Source organism: Haemorhous mexicanus, chromosome 11, assembly GCF_027477595.1.
Source record: "Haemorhous mexicanus isolate bHaeMex1 chromosome 11, bHaeMex1.pri, whole genome shotgun sequence".
NCBI lineage: Eukaryota > Metazoa > Chordata > Aves > Passeriformes > Fringillidae > Haemorhous > Haemorhous mexicanus.
This window is the reverse complement of record NC_082351.1, coordinates 5,416,464-5,439,443: the sequence shown is the minus strand read 5'-3', so window position 1 is coordinate 5,439,443 and position 22,980 is coordinate 5,416,464. Positions and strand designations below refer to the sequence as shown.

The following is a 22,980-nucleotide window of genomic DNA, read 5'->3' as shown; positions in this document are numbered from 1 at the left end:
GCATTTACTGCCATCAGGACAATTTAAAGCAAAACTAGAATTTTGGAGTACACTCTGAATTCTGTAGTAGGTTGTTGCCACTCTGCCCCGTTCTCCTCTGCACTAAAAAGCAGCAGTGGGAACTCCTGACATCCATTGCAGACTTTCATTGCATTGGCCATTTCTAGGGGCAGGAAATTCAAATGGATTTTTAACTGTTTCTTACCTTCTAGTGAGAGAAACTGTTTTCAAACAGAGGCTGTAAGTTAATATTCAAAGCAGGACTGTAAAGCTGGGCTTCAAGTCCTTTGTATTATCTGCTGGTTCTGCTACAGTACAGACTCAGAATCTCTTTGGTTGGTTAAGGCAAATATCCACACCTGAAGGCCAGATTATGGAAATTAGGTTTGATTTCTTGTGCAATCTTAATATGTAATTACAAAGGAAACCCGTGTATTATATAAATCCTATAAAATTATCTTAGGAAATAATTTTTTCAGTTAAAATCTAGGTTATATCTGCTCCTTCAGTGTGTGCCTGTGGTGACTCAGAGCTGAGGAGACTCAGGGGGGTGACACTTCCCTTCCTGACACAGGAATCTGTCTCCCATGCAGGAAAATCCCTCCTGTGGTGGTGGCTCCACCAGGGCAATCCCCACCCCATCCTCTCCCTCTCTCTCATCTCCACAGCTCCCACCAGCACTGCCATTCCCCTCTGGCATCCCTGGATATTCCACTTCCACCCTCAGCTCCAGCCCCCTCTGAGATGGATGCAAAGTGTCCTGGTTTCTTTTTGGGCTGTCTGAGCACCATCCCTGCTCTCTGAGGTGTTTTTAGTGGGTGGCTCAGTTTAAAATGCTGTGAAATCCCTGCTTGGATATCAGCCACCCCAAGGAGTCCTCTGGCTTTCCCTGCTGGGCCTAGCAGGGGTTGGCTGCTGCTGTCTGAGGAGTGGCATTGCACCCTGGAAACCCACAATGGAAACTCACCATAGAAACCTACCATGGAAATCTCCACCCTGGCCACCCTGGAAACCCACCCAGGAAACCTACCCTAGAAATCCAACCTGGAAACACACTCTAGAAACCCACCCTGCAAGCCCACTCTGGAAACCCATCATGAAAACCCACCCTGAAAATCCACATTGGAAACCCACCCTGGAAATCCACCATGGAAATCCAACCTGGAAATCTCCACCATAGGAAACCACCATAGAAATCCACCCTGGAAATCCAACATGGAAATCTACCATGGAAACCCAAAATGGAAGTCTCTACCCTGGACATCTCCAGGCTGGAAACCCACTCTGGAAACCCACCCTGGAAACCCACCATGGAAACCCACCACGGAAACCCACCCTGGAATTCCAGCATGGCAACCCTCCCTGGAAATCTCCACTCTGGAAATCTCCCCCACGGAAATCCAGCCTGGAAATCTACACTGGAAAACTACCATGGAAACCCAACATGGAAATCTCCACCCTGGAAACCCACTGTGGAAATCTACCCTAGAAATCCACCCTGGAAACATACTCTGGGGACCCATCCTGGAAACCCACCCTGGAAATCTCCACCCTGGAAATTTCCACCATGGAAAACCACCCCGGAAATCTCCACCCTGGAAATCCAATGTGGAAAACCACCCTGGAAATCTTCACCATGGAAATCCACACTGGAAACCCACCCTGGAAACCCACCAGGGAAATCCACCCTGGAAATCTCCACCCTGGAAACCCACTCTGGAAACCTACCCTAGAAATCCACCCTGGAAACATAATCTGGGAACCCATCCTGTAAATCCAGCCTGGAAAACCACCCTGGAAATTTCCACCATGGAAAACCACCCTGGAAATCTCCACCCTGGAAATCCATCATAGAAACCCACCATGCAAATCCACTATGGAATTCCACCTTGGAAATCTCCAGCCTGGAAATTCGCCATGGAAACCCATCATGGAAATCCACCCTGGCAATCTACCCTTGAAACCCACCCTCAAAACCCACCATGGAAATCCAGCGTGGAAAACCACCCTGGAAATCCACACTGGAAATCCAACATGGCAACCCCCCCCCCGGAAATCTCCACCCTGGAAATCTCCACCTGGAAATCCACCCTGGAAATCTACCCTGGAAACCCACTGTGGAAATCCAATGTGGAAAAATACCCTGGAAATCCACCAGGGAAACCCACCCTGGAAATCCACCATGCAAATCCACTATGGAATTACAGCATGGAAATCTCCACCCTGGAAATCCACCCTGGAAATCTCCACCCTGGAAATCCACCCTGGAAATCCACCCTGGAAATCTCCACCCTGGAAATCCACCCTGGAAATTTCCACTGTGGAAATCCACCCTCAAACCCACCTTGGAAACCCATTCTGAAAACCCACCCTGGAAGCCCACCATGGAAATCCACCATGGAAACCCATTCTGAAAACCCAATCTGGGAACCCACCCTGGAAACCCACCCTGGAAACCCACCACTGATTCCTTCCTCTACAAGTGTCACTGAATTCAGTATTTTTATGGAAACCCTGTTTGAACTGGCCCTCATCTGTAAAACTCCCCACAAAGAAGGAGATCTCTTTCTGTCACCGTGAGCCCCAAACCCTTCTGACAAGTGCTTAAGCACAAGGCCATCAAAATAAACAACAGCACAAAGGTTTCCCTGGTCAGAGCCCTGAACTCCCTGTTCCCACAGCAGTGGAATAAAGTATTTTGTATTCAGCATTTCCTCACTGCTGGAAGAGCACCCAGGAAGGAGCACCCAGAGCCTCTCACTCCCACAAACTTTTTCCCTCTCTCAATTTTCATTCCAAATAAAGGGCTCCAGAAGGCCTCTCAGTCTAGACCTCATGGGATTACCTATTGCTAATCCTTGTACACCAGGCATGTTTGATGTGTGTTCTACCCCTTTCTGCTCATAGGCTGTTTTCCTTCATTTTAATCCACATGCCTTCCTTGAATCTCGCTTTCCTCAATGTTTACACATTTTGTCAGTGCCTCTTCCACCAGCCAAGGGTTCTGTCCTTGCCAGATGCCTTCTTTCCCAACCCTACAAGCCAGGAGATGTTTTTACGTCTCTGACTGTGACCATTTTCTGGTTTTTTGGGATTTTTTTTTAATCCTGTTTTTTCCAACTGTTGTAGAAAACTTTTTATTTTTCTCCCATGGATGCACTCTGCTAATTTGAAAGCCAGTTCATGCAGCTCTTCCAAGGGCATGAGGTTTTTATTTAATACTTTTTTTTTTTTTTTGCATCCTGTAGAAGCTCTTAATGGTTTGCATCTCATCAGCTGTAATTCTAATGTGGAAATATCCCAGCAGTTAATGACATGGTGATTAGCAGCGGGAGAGCTGTGCCTCTCATATTGCACTTCTCATGCTGCAGGGGAGGTGCTGGAGCCCAGAAAATGCCCTTGGAAAGTCTGGACAGCTGGAGCAGACAGCCCAAATCCCTCTGGGAAGGGCCAGCACAGCCCCCAGGGGCTGAGCAGCTCCATCTCAGGAGGTGCTGTGAGAACCCCAGAAAATTCTCAGCTGAAGTCAAAGGCAAGGGGGAGTGTGGAAGGGGCTAACAACGGGCCTGTTAGCTGAAAAAGTGAGAAGAAGAAGCTGATAAGGAGCTCTCTCCAAGGCTGTCACCAAGGAGACCAAGAGAAGCGAGGAATTGAAGAAAGAGAAGAACTTTGCAGCTGGATGAAGTATTTTTAGAAAGTAAAGTCACCGTAAATTCTCACCAATAGAATTATGTTGATTTGTTGTGGCCAATAGTTAAGGAAGAAGAAGCATAAACAATTGGAAAGTGCATAAAAGATCAGCCAGGTTCAGGAACAAAAAGTTGCCAGCTGAGACTGCCTGTGGTCTCTGCTTTGTGTCGTGACCACCTCGACAGCGACAGGGGAGATGCTGCTGCTGGGCAGGGCTCCAGGGGAAAGGGCACCAGGGACAGATGTCATCTCAGAGGGACACAGATGCCCTGGGGGTGACCCCCTCGGGGGCTCTCGTGCAGGCTGGGCTGCCCAGCCTCAGGAACCTCTCCCCTTGGCACAGAACTCACCGGGCAGGGTCCGTGGGAGCAATCCCTGCATCCCCAGTCCCGCAGTGCTGGCTTTGGGTCCTGCTGGACAACCACTGGGACACTGGGACACAAGACACATGGTGGACTTTGGACCTCACTAGAGTAAGAGATTTGGTAACAGGATGCCTTGGCAAGAGCAAGCAGAGCTGTGAGGGTTAAATCAAGATTGCAAGAGGACTCAATCAGAGGGTGTCACTGACATATTTTCTGAAAAATCCTTTTGCTAGGATTTTTCTCCTGAGAAGCCTCAGAAAAGAAATGTAAACAATAACTATTTGATGGCTGTAGAATGTAGTCTAGAGATGCTTTACAAACAGCTGCATCTTTGATTGGTCTCATGTGAATTGTTTTTACTTGAAGACCAATCCCAGCCAGTTGTGTTGAGCTCTCTGAGTTTGTCACAGGTTTTTTATTATTGTCTTTTTAACTTTCTGATGTTTCTTTTTTCTTTTTTTAGTATCGTTTTAGTACATCATTTTCTTATCATATCATATCATATCATATCATATCATATCATATCATATCATATATCATACAATATCATACAGTATCATATCATATCATATCATGAAATAGTAAATCAGCCTTCTGAAACATAGAGTCAAGATTCTCATCTCTCACCTCGTCCTGGGGACTCTCAAACACCACCACAAGAGGGGTTTACCAGGAAAAACAAAATTGCATCAGACTTCTGCAAGCAAGAGATGTTTAAAATGTTTCAATTTGTTTATGTGATGACTAAGCCAATCACTGTAGTAAAACATTACTGGTCTTCCCAGAAGAAGTATATAAGCAGTTGCACTCCACGAGAAATTGGGATTTTTCAACCATCACCCCAAATCCCCATCTCCCTCTCTTCATCACTGGTGAAAACCACTGGAGGAGCACCGAGTTCTGTTCCAGTTCCCATCTCCCCTGCACTCTGCTCGTGCCCAAACTGATTTTTAGGAGCTGTTTCCCCCTTCAGTGGCAGTGCCAAGGTCTGGGTGGGCTTTGGGTGTGGTTGGCTGGGGGCTGTGTACAAATTACAAATAGGATGGGACTGCTGGGAACGTGCTTTGAGTTGTTTTATTTTTTAGCATTAGTTTTAGATGACAATGGGAAGGTGCCAGCAGCTCACATTTTAGGCAGTAGACTAAGAACTTAATGGTACAACTTATAAAATAAGTTTTTTGACTAATTACACAGAGCAAAAGCACATTGGCAGCAGTTCTATTTAATTATATAATTAAATAAGCACACATACTTTTGGTTACAACAATGTTTTCTTATTTTGAGTACAATATTTGCTTGTAAGCCTTAAAACACAATGTACAGAGCTGTGTGTCAGCTCCTGCAGGCAGAGGAGGGTGTCAGCTGCAGGCAGGGTCTGCTCCCCTCCATCCTCCTGTGAGGTGGCAAACCTGTGTGGACTCAGCCCTCTGGGAAGGCACCCAGGGTTTGCTCTGGTGTGAGAGAAGAAATGTTCACCAGTCTCAACCAAGAAGCACTTGGAGGGCACAAAAAGGTAACACAGATGCTTCCCAGGTGATGATCATATTTAAAGTACAGAAATTTAATATTAAAATGCAGATATAGTGAAACATCTCGGCCAAAGTTGATTGAACATGTGTCAAATGTGTCCTTCCAGCCCTTTCCACACAGCTGCTCCATTCCTCCTCCCTCTGACGGGTCTCAAAGGTTTCTGTCTCAGTTTGTTGGCCCCAAGGACCCCTCTGTGTGCTTCATCTCTCACTCTCACAAGATAACTCAGCCTTTATGGAGTGACCAGCCACAATTCTGAGCCTCAGCCTGAAAATGGACATTTCAGCCTGGAAGGGGACATTTCAGCCTGAAAATGGACATTTCAGCCTGAAAATGGACATTTCAGTCTGAATAGGGACATTTCAGCCTGGAAGGGGACATTTCAGCCTGAAAATGGACATTTCAGCCTGGAAATGGACATTTCAGCCTGAATAGGGACATTTCAACCTGGAAATGGACATTTCAGCCTGGAAATGGACATTTCAGCCTGGAAATGGACATTTCAGCCTGAATAGGGACATTTCAGCCTGAAAATAGACTTCAGGTCATTTTTCCTGGTGCCATCTGAGGAGATGAAGAAGTCAATGTGTCATTTTCTTTGTTAAATCCCTACAATTGTAACATACCCAGCCCATAATGCAAACCAAGCCTGCAGACCCTCCAGGGGCCCTGTGCAGGTCACTGTGGGGCAAAGGGACCTTCCCTTGGTGCATGGAAAGGGAAAATCTCATGGCAGAGGCCCCATCCCTGGTGAGCACTGAGATCACACCAGAAAAATTAACTTCAGTCACAAATTCTGATCCTCTTTAATGCATTTGGAAGGAGGCAAGTTTAGAGCTGGGCACCCAGAGGAAAAGTGGAATATTTTTTATTTCATGGAATTTCTTCACCCTTGAGATGAGCCCAACACCTCAGAGCAGCCAGAGATGAGTTAAATCTCAGCTGAAAGTGGGGTTTTTTAATGGGACAGGTTGAAGAAGTGTTCACCCATCCAAGTTTTCCCAGCTCCCAGAGGATGCCATCTCCTCTGCATGGGTGGAACAGGCTGCCCAGAGAGGCTGGCTCTTGTTCCAGCTCCCATGAAGCCCCAGATGGCCAGCAGGAGTTCTCAGCTTGTGGAAAGGACAGGTTTGGAGCCCTCAAAAGAGGGAAATCTCTGCCAGAACTGGCTCAGTAACACCCACAGCCCGGGGCTCCTGCCTGAGCAGGGAACAGGTGAGGGAAATGCCATTCCTGGAGCTAAAACCCTGTGAAATTCCTACATCCCAGGAAATTCCCCCCTGCAAGGGGCAGTGCCACAGATCCTGCAGCCTGGCCAGAGGGGTTAGCAGCTCTCTGGAATCAGAGGCAGCACCATCAGCAGGAATTGGTTTGAAATATCATACCTGGTTGTCTCTGAGGGAGGAGCTGGTGTGGTTTGCCCAGGAACAAACCCCAGCCCCTCAGGGGGGCAGAGATGGAATTCAGCACATTTTAACTCCTCTCAGGGAGCTAACTCAAGCAAGGGAATGATCTGGCTCTTTATGAAGGCAGCAAAGGTGTTTTTGGTAACTCCTGCTTGGTTACAGCACCACCTGTGCAGTCCCATTTAGAGTTCCTCTCTTGGGGTGGTGAAACCCCAGGAAGATTTGATACAAAATCAAAGGGAACAAGTGGGGTTTTTTTGACTAAATATTTCTCCTCTTGTCACACCTTGTTGGAGAGGAGGAAAAGCTCAGCTGTCACTGTCCTGTTCTGTTCTAAAGGAACAATCCTGGGTGTGGGAGGATTTCATCCTGACTAGGAAAGAGCTGACATTGCAACAAATGCTGCAAAACCCAACATTTTCCCTTTAAAATAATAATCTGCAAACTGTAAGCTGTACCTGAGGATATCCCTTTTTGACTGAAAACAAGATGCAAAATTGAAAAATGAGAAGTAAATTCAGCTTGCTAAACTGAGAATTTTTTTTCCACTTTCTTGGGTTTTTTCTTAAGATGTAAAAATGACTTCTGCTGAAATATTAACCTCTGGGTGTTGGGGGGCTTTTAGATGATTATGGGTTTTGATATCCATATAAAATATTTCACTGGCTCTGTTAATATTTTCCATTTCATGAACATCCCATGTCTGTAAACATTTGACATTGGATTGGATAATTCAGTAATTTATCATCTAAAAAGATGATGCTCCTGCCCAGGACTGGTGTTCAGCTGCTGAAAAGGAAAATATAAAAATATATAATCCAAATCCCACTTAAAAATTGATAGAAGGTCATTAAAACTTAAATGAAATTCTTCTTTATCAATAGACCAGCAGCAATCAAGGAAAATAAAATGGATTTATGGCAATGTATGGATGTACAGTTAGAATGCTGAAATTTGGGGTGAATTTGGGCTGAATTTATCAGGTTGCATTTTGGGAGGGGAAATTATTGACAGGAGATTCCCAGATCTGAAGACATGGAGGTGAAGCAGCATCTCAGCAGGGGAAAGGATAAATCCTCCCCCAGCTGTGGCACTTGGAGAGATTTCTCTCTTCTGCCTCAAAAGCTCAAACCTGCTTTTCCTACCTGCTGTTTCCTGAATTAGTGCATTAGAGGACCCTTTGGAGTGATACATGTCTGTTTTCTGTGGTTGATACTATGTTATTTTAACTTAACAAGCATTTGCCAGCAATTAATATCAACGACAGCTTTCTTACCTCTTGCATGAATGACACAACCCCTACAAAAAAATGTCATTTTCTCAGGGTCTTCCTCTCCCTCACAGTGAAAATGGAAAAGAAAGTAGGGAAAGAATCACAGGAAACACAATCATGTGATTTTATTTTTTCTTTGGTGGTTTTTACATAAAGATAGGTGAATAGATTTATTTAAACCTAACAATGGCTTGGCCAAAATCATGTATTTAATGGTCAGTATTTGGCATTTGGCTCTTGCATCAGAAGTGAAATATTGAGTAAGCTGTCAGGAATTTCCCTCACAAACCACCTTATTTTGGTAGCTGTGAGAATATTTCCTTCCCTTGAGGCCTGGTTTGCACAGCCCACAGCCCAGCTCCAATTCCTTGGGCTTTTGGTGAAGACTTCTCATCATTAAGGTATTTTCCACTGGCCTCCCAAATTTAAAGATGTGTTTTACCAAACCTAAGTAAACACCACTAAATTAAACAAGTCCTCTCAGCCAGCTGGAAATGCAAGCAAAGCTTTCATGGGTTGGGTTTTTTTCCCTTTTTTTTGCTCTCCCTGCCCCCCGAGCCTCTCCTCAGAGTAGGTGTTTTATCTGCATTATGGACAGAGTTCCATTGTGCTGTTTGCAAGCAGCAAATCCCACTGTTCAGTGTTGTGCTGAGTTGTTTGTGTCCCATGCTGGCACGGTGACAGCTGAGCACATCACAGGCACAGCCAAGCCAGCCTGGGGAGCCCTGGAACTGCTCTGCCCTCGGGCTGCCAGAGCCTCCTGCTCCCTGGAGCCCTCAGCCCGGGCCCAGGGGGCATTTCCTGTCCCAAATGTCACCAGAGGACAGGTGTCTGCTCAGCAGAGACAGGGAACAGCCCCCAAACCATCTCTGTTTAATAAAGGGTTCTCTTGGTTTGCATGAGAATGTCCTGTGAGAAGCTGCTGCAGTGCAGAGTGCAGGTGGGCAAGGTGTGTCATGGGAGCTTTAAAGGAATGTTATATCAGAATATTCTATAGAAAACATGAACTGGGATGGCATAACAGGGAGCAATTTAAATCATCCTCATCCAGGGATGGCCATGTTTTATACCAGAATATTCTACAGAGAACATGAATAGGAATGGCATAACAGGGAGCAGTTTAAATCACCCCCATCTTTGGTGGTGGGGCAAGAGTTTTCTGATGTAACACGTGGTGTTGTATCAGGATATTCTATAAAATCATCCATAGGATTGGCATAACAGGGAGCAGTTTAAATCATGAGCAGGTTAAATCAAGAATGACAATGTTTTATATCAGAATATTCTATAGAGAGCATGAACAGGAATGGCATAAGAAGGAGCAGTTTAAATCATCCCCATCTTTGGTGGTGGGGCAAGAATGGCTGTGTTTTATACCAGAATATTCTATAGAGAACATGAATAGGAATGGCATAACAAGGAGCAGTCTAAATCATCCCCATCTTTGGTGATGGGACAAGATTATTCTGATATAACATGTGGTTTTACATCAGAATATTCTATAGAAAACATGAGTAGGAATGGCTTACAGAGAGCAGTTTAAATCACCCCATCCAAGGATGGCCACATGTTATCTCAGAATATTCTATAAAAAACATAAATAGGAATGGCATAACAGGGAGCAGTTAAAATCATCTTCATCTTTGGTGGTGGGGCAAGAATATTCTGATATAACAAATGGTTTTATATCAGAATGTTCTGTAAAAAACATCAATAGGAATGGCATAACAGGGAGCAGTTTAAATCAGCCCCATCTTTGGTGGTGGGGCAAGAATATTCTGATGTAACACGTGGTGCAGTTTAAATCATCCCCATCCAAGTATGGCCATATTTAATATCAGAATATGATATAGAGAACATGAATAGGAATAGCATAACAGGGAGCAGTTTAAATCACCCTCATCTTTGATGGTGGGGCAAGAATATTCTGATGTAACACATGGTGTTATATCAGGATATTCTATAAAATCATCAATAGGATTGGCATAACAGGGAGCAGTTTAAACCATGAGCAGGTTAAATCAAGAATGGCAATGTTTTATATCAGAATATTCTATAGAGAGCATGAACAGGAATGGCATAACAAGGAGCAGTTTAAATCATCCCCATCTTTGGTGGTGGGGCAAGAATGGCTGTGTTTTATACCAGAATATTCTATAGAGAGCATGAATAGGAATGGCATAACAAGGAGCAGTCTAAATCATCCCCATCTTTGGTGGTGGGACAAGATTATTCTGATATAACACGTGGTTTTATATCAGAATATTCTATAGAAAACATGAGTAGGAATGGCATACAGGGAGCAGTTTAAATCACCCCATCCAAGGATGGCCACGTGTTATCTCAGAATATTCTATAAAAAGCATAAATAGGAATGGCATAACAGGGAGCAGTTTAAATCACCCCATCTTTGGTGGTGGGGCAAGAATATTCTGATATAACAAATGGTTTTATATCAGAATATTCTGTAAAAAACATGAATAGGAATGGCATAACAGGGAGCAGTTTAAAACAGCCCCATCTTTGGTGGTGGGACAAGAATATTCTGATATAACAAATGGTTTTATATCAGAATATTCTGTAAAAAACATCAATAGGAATGGCATACAGGGAGCAGTTTAAATCAGCCCCATCTTTGATGGTGGGGCAAGAATATTCTGATGAAACACGTGGTGCAGTTTAAATCATCCCCATCCAAGTATGGCCATATTTAATATCAGAATATGATATAGAGAAGATGAATAGGAATGGCATAACAGGGAGCAGTTTAAATCACCCCCATCTTTGGTGGTGGGGCAAGAATTTTCTGATGTAACACATGGTGTTATATCAGGATAGTCTATAAAATCATCAATAGGATTGGCATAACAGGGAGCAGTTTAAATCAAGAATGGCAATGTTTTATATCAGAATATTCTATAGAAACCATCAACAGGAATGGCATAACAGGCAACAGTTTAAATCATCCCTATCTTTGGTGGTGGAGCAAGAATGGCCACGTGTTATATCAGAATATTTGATAGAAAATATGTGTAGGAATGGCACAACAGGGAGCAGTTTAAATCAGGCCCATCTTTGGTGGTGGGACAAGAATATTCTGATATAACAAATGGTTTTATATCAGAATATTCTGTAAAAAACATCAATAGGAATGGCATACAGGGAGCAGTTTAAATCAGCCCCATCTTTGGTGGTGGGACAAGAATATTCTGATATAACAAATGGTTTTATATCAGAATATTCTGTAAAAAACATGAATAGGAATGGCATACAGGGAGCAGTTTAAATCACCCCACCCAAGGATGGCCATGTGGGAATGGCTGGTGGCTGCAGCCCAAGAGATGAAACTCCTCCAGTCTGTTCCTCACCTGCCCTGTTGGCATGGCACAGTTACTTTTGTCTCTTTGCCAGCACTGCCAAATCAATGTCAGGGAGGTGCCAGCCACGAAATGAATGGTGAATGTGCCTGGGCTTTAGGTTTAAGAGGACAGAAAAGGCAAAATTACAATGATTTTATCATTGCAGAATCCCCTTCAAGCATACAGACAATGAGATATCTGAAATCCAGTATTCACCTTATTTCATCTCCTGCACCTGGGAGGGTTCAACTTTTCAAGGTGTTTTTCTGTGTTTGGCTGTACATGAAGTCGCAGCTTGGGTGGATTAAAGGGCTGGGGGAGGAGGAGGAGGAGGAGGAGGAGGAGGAGGAGGAGGAGGAGGAGGAGGAGGAGAGGGGATGCACCCCTGGATCTGCTGAGTTCATCAAACACCCAAGACAAGAAGCAAAACGTCCTGAGCAGGGGCTCATGTGGGCACAGTGTGGTTCCTCTCCTGAGCTTTGCTTTGCTCTGCTTTCTTTTGCAGTTTGCCCAGCTGGTGTCTGTCTACAAAGCCTTGGGCCCAGAGAAGTTCCCTCTGATCGAGCAGACGTTCTACCCAAACCACAAGGAGATGGTAGGTGCAAGCAGCAGTGCTAAACCTGCTCCCTGTGCCTCTGAAACAGGGACTGGGGGACACAGCCCCCTTTCCTCCATTCACTGCATGCTCCAGAAGCCTTTTTGGCAGCTTTGGAGGGGGGTGGGACAGGGTGAGCACTTGAAATCCCTCTGATGGTGAGCTGGAGCGTGCTCACATGGCACAGTGGTCACTTTTCAGCTGCCCAGCTGCAGATCTCAGAGACATTAAATGCCTACAAAGGCACTGAACAGCTCTGAAAGTGCAGGAGTCACTCCCATGGTTGGTTTTCCCCCCAGTTTTCCTTCCTGGTGCACTCCCAGAGTGTGTTGCCTTTGGAGGTGATGCCAAACTCAGGCCAAACCAGGCTGGTTGTGACCTGTGGTCCTCAGGCAGCTGGGCTAACACTGATTGCCAGTGCTCCAGAGGCAGCAGATGACACAGCTGAGCCTGACAGAGCCCCAGGAGCACTGGGTGATGGTTTTAGGTGTGGTTCTGTTTTGGGCAGCAGTGAGGAGCAGGGAGTGGGACACAGTGACCTTTAAGGGATCCTTCAAACTTGAGATTGGCTGTCATTGTATTGAAAAAAGCAGGACTTTGGGGGGCACTGCTAAACTGCAGTCCATAGGAACAAGGAACATTTCATTTTGGGACAAGAACTAATGTTTCAGACTTATAGGTTTATATGGCATATTTTTCTGAGGGTAGCAACCCTGTGAGTGGTTTTCCCTGTCTTCATTCCTCTACATTGCTCATTAAAGCCAGAACTTATAGGTTATTCCTCTTTTTTTTTTAACTTTTAAATGTCGTTCTCCACAGCCAAGTAATTTTTTTTTTACATATTTCTATGGTAATGAGTGTTAATGTGGAGAAAATGAATCCATTTGGGAATTGCATTGCCACTGAGAACTGCTGCAAGAGCTGCCTGTGATGACACCCATTTGTTTGGTTTTATTCCTCCCAAAGAAAGCATCTGGAACTTTGTGGCTTGGGAAATAATCAGGCAGTGTGGTACCAGACAACATTTTGTTTGAATTTCTGGAGTGGGTTGTAAGATGATCTGGAAATCAGAGTCTTCTGATGCTGCACTGGAACCACATCATGTTATTTTCTTTTGGGTTCTCATCACTTTATCAGCAGCTGGCCTCGCTGGCATTTGTTGATGCAGAATTTGGCAACTACAGTTTAAAATTTATTTTTTTATTTGGTATTCCTCTCGCTTTTTTTTTCCTTCCCTTTTTGTTCCCCAAATGGGAACGTGGAGCTGTCCCCCCCTCCAGTGCAAACCAGCTCAGGGGGACGTGGGGAGAGGGAAAAAGCCCCAGATTCCCTCTCTGGGAGTTGAGGGTCAGCTGAGCCTGCCAGAGGTTCTCCTTTCACCATCTGCTGATTTGTGCTGAGGCTTTAGGCAATGCAAGGTAAACAAACAAAGATTCCATTCTTTTGTGAAAAAAACAGAGCTGCTTTAATGAAACACTTCTTGAAACAGAAACATTCATCCCAGACTGATCACAGAAAGCGCTGTGAGGCTTTTGAACTCGTTGCTGCTTGAGTCATACCTACAGCCTTTCCCTCAGCAATCAGCTCCCTTTATTCCACTGCATTCCCACCTCTGCTGTTCTCTGCAAAAACAACATGGATTTTCCAACTGAACTGCTGAACAATTTAGTTAAAACCTGTCTGGAACGTTGAGGAACCACCAGCAATATTCCAGGTGGTGATTTCTTTTCCCTGTTCACCTATACAGACTCCCTTCTCTCTTCTTTTCCCTACTCTCACCAAAAGTCATGTGAGCCATTTTCAAATTAAATTAAAATGCTGTGCCAGGCTGTGTTTCTGCTCGACCCCCTCATGTAGCACAAACACAGCTTCAAGAAGGAAAAGGAAAATGTTGTAAAAAGAATCTGCTGTTGAGAAGGTATCAGTGCCACTACAGTAAAAATCCTGATATGAAAATAACATATTCAGAATGGTCAAGCCTTTTGAGAATCTTCCTCAGGGAAAAGAAAATCTCATTCTGAGCTGGGTTTTGTAAAGCTTTCCTTGCCACATTTATTGATATGAGGGAAAAAAGCAAATCTTGGCACCAACCATTGTGGGGAGTTTGGGCAGATTTCTGCTCAGCCAGAAGTCAAAGTGGACAGACCTTCACTGTGGAACACCTCACGAGGGATATTTTATAGCAGGAAAAGTAGAGAACTTTTAAAAACTAATTGTGGCATGCAATTTGTATAATAGTCTGTCCATAAATATCAGAGAAGGCATTTCTTTGTGCAAGGTGCACAGAGAAGGCAATCTGGGCTGGGTGAGTTGAGGTTCAGGTCTAATTCCTGTAAAACTGAATTAGGAGCAGAGCTCTGGGGAGCTGAAAAGCAGAAAATACCTGTTTGCTGCTATCCAAAAGGCACCATCCCATCCAAATGGACTTGGAGACAAATTCCACAGGACTGGTGTTGAATATTAACCATTGAATATTAACCATTGAATATTAACCACTAAATATTAACAACTGAATATTAACAACTGAATATTAACCATTGAATATTAACCATTGAATATTAACCACTGAATATAAACCATTGACTATTAACCACTGAATATTAACCATTGAATATTAACCATTGAATATTAACCACTGAGTATTAACCTTTGTGGTTATTAAGCTCTGTGGGATTCTCTAGGTATTGGTTTGCTCTGACACAAAGAAATAAAGCTGCCTTTGAATCTTTCTGGGAATTAGTAATATAAATGCACAGCACTGTCAGTAAATAGCTCTGCCAATGATGTCACTGCAATATCAGTTCCTATTCAGAAGTAATGTAGCTTTTTATTCTTTTTGTTTCATTTATGTAAGTCAGGGGTCCAAGTTGTTAGTGCTGGGAAATTTTTGGTTTGTCTTGAGTAAAGCAGAAAACAAGCTGGGCCTTACATTTGGCAGCACATAGATGTGGTTTTAATTTAGGGTTGTAAATTAAAAGAGCCAGACTGATTTATAGTAAATAAAAAGTGAAATATTGGCTTTGATGTGTTAAGGGACACATGTTCCTCAAAGGATAATGACACATTTTCCTGTTGGCCTTGCACCATTTGTATTTCACTGGAAATGTGTAAACTTAGCCACAGAAAAGGTAAATCTGTTTTAGAAGAACGTTTCCAAACCTGTCCTTTAGGTAGTAAAATCTGTCAGAAAAGGCAACTGCTGGAGATTCCCATCCTGCCTAAGGGCTCTGCCCCTTTTTTGGGGGCACAAATAGTCTGGACTTTGGCATTGACACTTCCCAATATTTCACCACTGTGACTTGAATTACTTTTACCAACTTAAATACGTGTGTGAAGGATTAGTTACTAACTCCAGTCATCAATTCAGGAAAGTTATGAGACTAAAAAAGTTCCAGGCAAAAAATGTGCTGTAACCCTTCTCTAGTTCGAGTTCTCAACTAGCCAAATTCACTGACAGGGTATGGTGGGTGCTCCTGAGTGAAAACCAATTAAATCCCATTAAACAGGCTCAAACATCTGAGAGCTTCCAGAAACCATTGCAGTGTGAGGTTTGAAATATTTATTGCATGTGTTTTCAGGTGAGTTCCTAAAGGTTTAACAGTGCTGGGGTGCAAGTGCTGGTCATGTATTAGGGAGGTTTTAAGGGCTGCAGCTGCCCTGAGGGTGGACATGGTTTTTGTAGTTCTGAGCAGTTTTAGCCTGGAATTTGGCTTGGAATTTGTCCCATGGAAAGCTCAAATCCATGGATTAATGCTTTCACCCATGGATTAAAAATCTGGCTTTTCCTTCAGCAAGGTGTTGTTAGTCCAGAGGAATGCTGACTTGGGAAGGGGGGTTTGATTATCAAGGCTGTTTCTTGATTTAGTTCTCAATGGAAGTTACAACTCTGTGGATAAAGGGAGCTGTGACATAAGGAAAGTACAAAATGTGGGGCACAGATTGTTTTAATCACAGAAGTGTTCAACTCGATTCAACACATGAGGAAATATTTGTGAAATTGTTTTTTAATAGCACATTGTTATAATATTTTACATATACACTGTACAATAATTCTTTTATATCCAAGACTTTCATACAGGAAAAAAAAAAAAAAAATAGTTCTATAAAACATTCCGTAGTTCACCGGAGAGATTTGGAATAAACCACGGGGAGCTCTCAACCTGCAGGTGATCAAAACAGGGGAAAAATTCTGGCAAAATTAGTTCTTGTACATTGATACTGGCAAAATTGGCAACATTCTGGCAAAATTTGTTCCTGAACATTGATATTGGCAAAATTCTGGCAAAATTGGTTCCTGAACATTCATATTGGCAAAATTTGTTCTTGAACATTGATATTGGCAAAATTTGTTCTTGAACATTCATGCTGGCAAAATTCTGGCAAAATTTGTTCCTGAACATTGATATTGGCAAAATTTGTTCTTGAACATTCATGCTGGCAAAATTCTGGCAAAATTTGTTCCTGAACATTGATATTGGCAAAATTTGTTCTTGAACATTCATGCTGGCAAAATTCTGGCAAAATTTGTTCTTGAACATTGATACTGGCAAAATTCTGGCCAAATCGGTTCTTGAACATTGAAATTGGCAAAATTCTGGCAAAATTTGTTCCTGAACATTGATATTGGCAAAAATTTGCTCTTGAACATTGATGCTGGCAAAATTCTGGCAAAATTGGCTCCTGAACATTGATATTGGAAAAATTTGCTCTTGAACATTGATATTGGCAAAATTCTGGCAAAATTGGTTCTTGCACATTCATATTGGCAAAATTCTGGCAAAATTGGTTCTTGCACATTGATATTGGCAAAATTCTGGCAAAATTGGTTCTTGAACATTGATATTGGCAAAAATTTGCTCTTGAACATTGATATTGGCAAAATTGGTTCTTGAACATTCATTTGGCAAAATTTATTCTTGAACATTGATATTAGCAAAGTTCTGGCAAAATTGGTTCTTGTACATTGAAATTGGCAAAATTCTGACAAAATTGGTTCTTGAACATTCATATTGGCAAAATTCTGGCAAAATTTGTTCCTGAACATTGATATTGGCAAAAATTTGTTCTTGAACATTGATATTGGCAAAATTATGGCAAAATTTATTCTTGAACATTGATATTGGCAAAATTTGTTCTTGAACATTGATACTGGCAAAATTCTGGCAAAATTTGTTCCTGAACATTCATATTGGCAAAATTCTGGCAAAATTTGTTCCTGAACATTGATATTGGCAAAAATTTGCTCTTGAACATTGATATTGGCAAAATTCTGGCAAAATCGGTTCTTGAACATTCATATTGGCAAAATTCTGGCAAAATTTGTTCCTGAACATTGATATTGGCAAAAATTTGCTCCTGAACATTGATATTGGCAAAATTGGTTCTTGAACATTCATTTGGCAAAATTTATTCTTGAACATTGATATTAGCAAAGTTCTGGCAAAATTGGTTCTCGCACATTGATATTGGCAAAATTCTGGACAAAATTTGTTCTGGTACATTCATATTGGCAAGAAGGGGATTTGTTGTGCCTCGGAGGACGTTGCCAGCCCTCTGTGCAAAGCCTAACAGAGCAGAGCAGGTGCCTGCAGGAGGTTTGTCCCTCGCCCTGCCCCGCTGCCAGCCCCACGGGCCCTTTGGGGACGCGGTGCTCGTGTCTAGGCCGGGCGCGCGCGGGCGGATGGAAGGAGCCTCCCAGGGCGGCGCTTGGTGGGCTCTCAGGGCTCGCTGATGTCCATGAACTCCTTCTCAGGGGGAGGCCCCCCCCGGTACCAGCTGCAGGTGCCGTCGCTGCGGCGGATGCAGGCGTAGTGGCGCGCCTGGTGGCCCTGCAGCCGCCGCTCCAGCAGCCAGTCCGTCCACAGGCACTCGTTGGGCGCCGTGATGGAGCAGGGCACCGAGTAGCACGTGGTGATCTGGGGAGACACCCACCCTTCAGCACCCTGCAGCCTCCCTTGGACTGGGGGTGTTCCCAAAAGTGGGAATTAACAGGGCTTATTTAGAGTTTTCTGCTCTGCACTCACCTTGCAGCCTCCCTTGGACTGGGGTTGTTCCCAACATTGGGAATTAACAGGGCTTATTTAGAGTTTTCTGCTCTGCACTCGCCTAGCAGCCTCCCTTGGACTGGGGGTGTTCCCAAAATTGGGAATTAACGGGGCTTATTTAGAGTTATCTGCTCTGCACTCACCTTGCAGCTTGCTCTGACCTGGGGTTTATTCTCAAAAATAGTGTTTATTGACACCTATCTGCTCTGCACTCACCTAGCAGACTCCCTTGGACTGGGGGTGTTCCCAGAAATGGGAATAAACAGGGATTATTTAGAGTTATCTGCTCTGCACTCACCTTGAAGCATCCTCTGAACAGGGGTTTATTCTCAAAAATGGGAATAAACGTTGTTAATTTACATCTATCTGCTCTGCTCTCACATTGCAGCTTCCTCTGAACCAGGGTTTATTGTAAAAAAATGTGAATAAACATTTTAATGTTTATTAGGTGTTAATTTACATCTATTTAATGTACATTTTACATTACATTAATTAATTTACATCTATGTTAATTTACATCTATCTGCTCTGCACTCACATTGCAGCTTCCTCTGAACCAGGGTTTATTGTAAAAAATGTGAATAAACATTTTAATGTTTATTAGGTGTTAATTTACATCTATTTAATGTACATTTTACATTACATTAATTAATTTACATCTATGTTAATTTACATCTATCTGCTCTGCACTCGCATTGCAGCTTCCTCTGAACTGGGGTTTATTCTCAAAAATACAAATAAATGGCATTTATTTGTATTTATCTGCTCTGCACTCACATTGCAGCTTCCTCTGAACTGGGGTTTATTCCCAAAAACCTGAATAAACGGTGTTTATTTCCATTTATCTGCTCTGCACTCACCTTGCAGCCACAGCCCATCTGGTACCTCTGGTTCAGGCTCTTTTTCTGAGACAAGGATAAATCATCCCACGGCTCAATGTAGTTGCACAAGTGGATCAGCACTTTGCCATCACTTAAAATTTGGCCTGCAGCGTGGAAAACACAAAACATCAAAGCAATAAAAGTGTTTTCTAAATATTAGAAGTGCAAGAACACCTTGAGCTTTTAACTAATTGCACCAAATTAGTCACACTCTGAAAATTTTTTAAATTAATTTCATTATAACCTAGAGAATGTTCTCCTAATTGCATGCTGGATGGGTGTAAAAGATTGAAGAAGGATATTTTCCTAAAGATGTTGATAGTCTGCCAGCAAGGGGTGGATGCAAATGCAGTTAAACTGGATTTTAGGAGTGTCTAAAAAAAATCTGTAGGTACTTGGAACCCCAGGCCTGCAGACACACAGGTGTGTTCTCATCATGCACCTTTGCATTCCTGGGAAAATCAGTGCTGTTGGTTTTAATAACAATGGCAAATTCTGACTCAAAATCCCTTCTATTTACTGATTGTATCATTATCGACCTTCCCTTCCTCTGGAACTGCTCTTAGAGTGCTGCAGGAAGGGTGGAAAACACAGAAGGAAGGGTGGAAAACACAGAAGGTCACACTAAAGCTGCAGCTGAACACAATTTTTACATCCTGTTGTGTTTGTATTTAGTACATGAATGCATATTTTAGCAAATTCACTGCCAGCAGACCCTTCTGACCCCCCAGAACCCCGATTTTGCTCCCTGTTACCTGTTAGAAGGTACTGCTTTTTGTTGTTGGCTTCTAGTTTCACTCCACAGAGTGATGAATCAAAAGGGGTGTAGACATACTGGACATCCTTGAGCTTTTCAAATCCTTTAAACATCTGAAAATGATCAGAAACAGAGTCAGTAGTGGAAAACAAGCATGAAAAAACAATTGCAAAAAAGAGCTGGAAGAGATACAGGGTGAGTCTCTTCAAGGAAGGCTCCAAAGTCTGAACTAATGTGAGAAAACACCAAGAACTGGACTTTTTCTCTCCACTTAATGAAATTCATCCAAGAGTTTTAGGAGGGAATTAAGTAGGTCTTGATTTTTTTAAATTATAGCTTTTAAAATGTGCTTTTCCAGCATATTTCATGGGCTGTTAAAACTTTCTCTTCAGTTGATATTCTAGAGGCATATTCCATTTGAGGAGCAACGCAGAGACAGCATTCACCCTGACCAAAATGCAAATATTTCCCTGTGGATCCCTCTGGGGAATTTTTCTCTTGGCCACTGGAGTGGTTGGGGTCTCCTGGGACACCAGACGTGCTGAGGAACTGAGCATGGTGTTCATATTAGGTCACCAAAGCAGATATGGATGCTCCACATCCCAAATTCCCACCAGTGGGACCATCAGAAATGCAGGGCAACCCTGATGAGGGGAGAAAGATGAGGACTCTATCCTATTAGAAGATGAATTAATTACTTTATTCTTTATTTACTTTATCACTTTATTCTTCTATATTATTTACTTTATTCCAGTATACTTTATTCTACTCTATTATTTATATAATACTTGATTCCACTCTATTATTTTATACTGTATTACACTGAATCTAAGCAAGCACTCAGGTCAATTGTTTGGAAATTTGTGACAGTCCCAACACACACGCTTGGATTCAATTCAGTGAATCAAAACACTCACACCAGAATCTAATTACTAATTCTTTCCAGTTTATCAATCTTCCCCAATGCATTCTGCCTGTTTTAAAGCACAGAAGCAGAAAATGAGATAAGAACTGGTTTTTCTTTCTCTGAGGTTCAGAGCTGCCCTTCCCAGAAATATCTTTGGGAAGCTGGGCCTTGCTTTTCTCTGTACAGAGAATTGCAGCTGCATGGGACCTTCTCAAACAACTGCTGGAAAACTTCCCCCAGCCCTCAGGATTTCCACCCTGCAAGCCCCAAAATGCAGAGATTTGGCATCAAAGCCCTTTTCAGGCTGGCTGCCCCTTAACCAGCAGTTTCAACCCCTAAAAGAAATCAGAACTGAGCCATGAAAAGATGCAAACAAGCTGAGCTGTGTCCAGGGCCAGCGAGGAGGGAGCAGAAGGTGCTGCTGAGTGCCTGTCATCACCTCGTGTGCCACCACCAGCCCGGTGACATCATGCCACGTGTTGACAGCTGGGGACAATGGCAGGGGCTCACAGCTCTCCCAGTTGCAGCTGGCGTCCCTGGAAAATGTGTTTGTGTTCCTCCAGCCCTCCCAGGGGATTTAAATAGCACAGGCCACCAGAAAATACTCTGTAATATGTTGGTTTTGCTGCAGCTTTATTTGTGGAGGGGGAAGGAAGCCAACGCTGCTGTCACCGCGGGCCGATCCAGAAATCCGAGCTGGGATTTGAAATGCTCTGGGAATAAAACAAACAGGCCCAAGCAAACACAAACCCAGCTGGCAGCCTGTCCTAAGCAGAGTGGGAATCACAGCAAATCTGCAAGATGAAGGGGGAATGTGTCTGTACAGGGCCACCACCGGGGCTCTGCAGGTGAACTGTGCCCCGAGCTCTCTCCACGCTCAGAAACCCCCAGGGCCGTGTAGGGAACAGATTTTCCATGGGTAGCTCAGCTTTGGTCTCAGCTTTGGAGGCTCTGTGCAGACAGCACACCTTGATGTAGCTATAAACCCCCTAAATATCCACAGCAATGCATAATGGGGATTTAGTTAATATTTAAATGAGTTTACTGTTTGTTTTGTTGCAGGTTTTTTGGTTGCTTTGTTGGTTTTTTTTTTTTTAATTACTGTCTGATTTATCTCTGGTTTTGACCTATATAATTGTAGCAGCATTTCTAAAGATTATAATCTTGTGTTTAACTCAGTAAATCGTATTTAATCTTCTCAATCATACTCTCACTTCTCTAAAAGCATGGAGATTTCTCTGCAGAGGGATAAGGTGGTGGTTGGGTTTGGTTCTGCATTGATGCTTGGTCCTGGTGGGACTTTATTGGAATAGGAAAGCAGGGTGAGGGTTTAAGGGATAGAGAGATGTGACCCTGCTCCTAAAGTCTGTATGGACCCCATCCCTGTCCTCCTGAGGAGGGGAACCAGCACCAGCCCATGGCTTTGCTTGAAGAGTTCAGAATGAGTGTGATGACCAAGTCAGTTACAAAAATATTATGGAGAAATATTCATAAAATTACAAATTAATGCATATATATCACGTACTATCTTCTCTCTTTAATATAATGCTGTAAATATGGCAAGAAAAGAACAGAAAATGAAAACATTTATGGCTTCTTGACATGCTGACCCATTGCTATAGAATGAATAGCCCCACTGTTATTTTCTTTATTTCTGAAAATGAATATCAAAATTATAGCTAATATTCCTGTCTAGAATGGCAACGTTTTAATGCTAAGCCTAATGCGCTGGGTTTAAAATGAGAGAAAAAAAAATAAGCCATCCCATGAAAGGAACAGCTCAACAGAGCAGAGAATCAGCAGCATTGTGCTGAATGTTACAGTCAAATCAAACCTCCAAGGGCTCTGTGGTCCCTTTCCAAGAGGGGGCAATTGATGAGGAAAGTGTGAATAGCTGAGTGGTCTGAAAACCCTCCCTAAAGCTCACACTGAGGTGATAATTTTTGTGAATTTTGGTGCCAATTTCTGATGCATTTTACAGCTCAAAAGAGATGATTGGAGGCTCTGTTCTCCCCTGCTGTGTCACATGAAACAAATTCTCTGCCCATCCCCACCCTGGGCGTGCAGAGCACCTGGAGTGCTGTGCCCAGCTCTGGCCCCTCCAGTTGGGAAGGACCTTGGGACACTGAGCACATCCAGAGGGGACAGCGAGGCTGGAGAGGGGCTGGGAACA

The 22,980-nt window shown here is 43.2% G+C and overlaps 2 protein-coding genes across 2 annotated transcripts in view; one reads left to right on the top strand and one right to left on the bottom strand.

The window, feature by feature from the left end:
- Nucleotides 1–22,980, top strand: part of SYN2 (synapsin II) — a 192,363-nt gene that overhangs the window by 95,243 nt on the left and 74,140 nt on the right. Inside the window, exon 5 of the mRNA XM_059856135.1 lies at nt 12,129–12,218. Coding sequence (XP_059712118.1) covers nt 12,129–12,218 — 90 coding nt within the window. The remainder of the gene's footprint in view (nt 1–12,128; nt 12,219–22,980) is intronic.
- Nucleotides 16,207–22,980, bottom strand: part of TIMP4 (TIMP metallopeptidase inhibitor 4) — a 30,644-nt gene continuing 23,870 nt past the window's right edge. The window contains exons 3-5 of the mRNA XM_059856134.1: nt 19,899–20,013; nt 19,123–19,247; nt 16,207–18,133 (exon numbers count right to left, since the gene is read on the bottom strand). Of these exons, the coding sequence (XP_059712117.1) occupies nt 17,936–18,133; nt 19,123–19,247; nt 19,899–20,013 (438 nt within the window). The 3' untranslated portion in view covers nt 16,207–17,935. The remainder of the gene's footprint in view (nt 18,134–19,122; nt 19,248–19,898; nt 20,014–22,980) is intronic.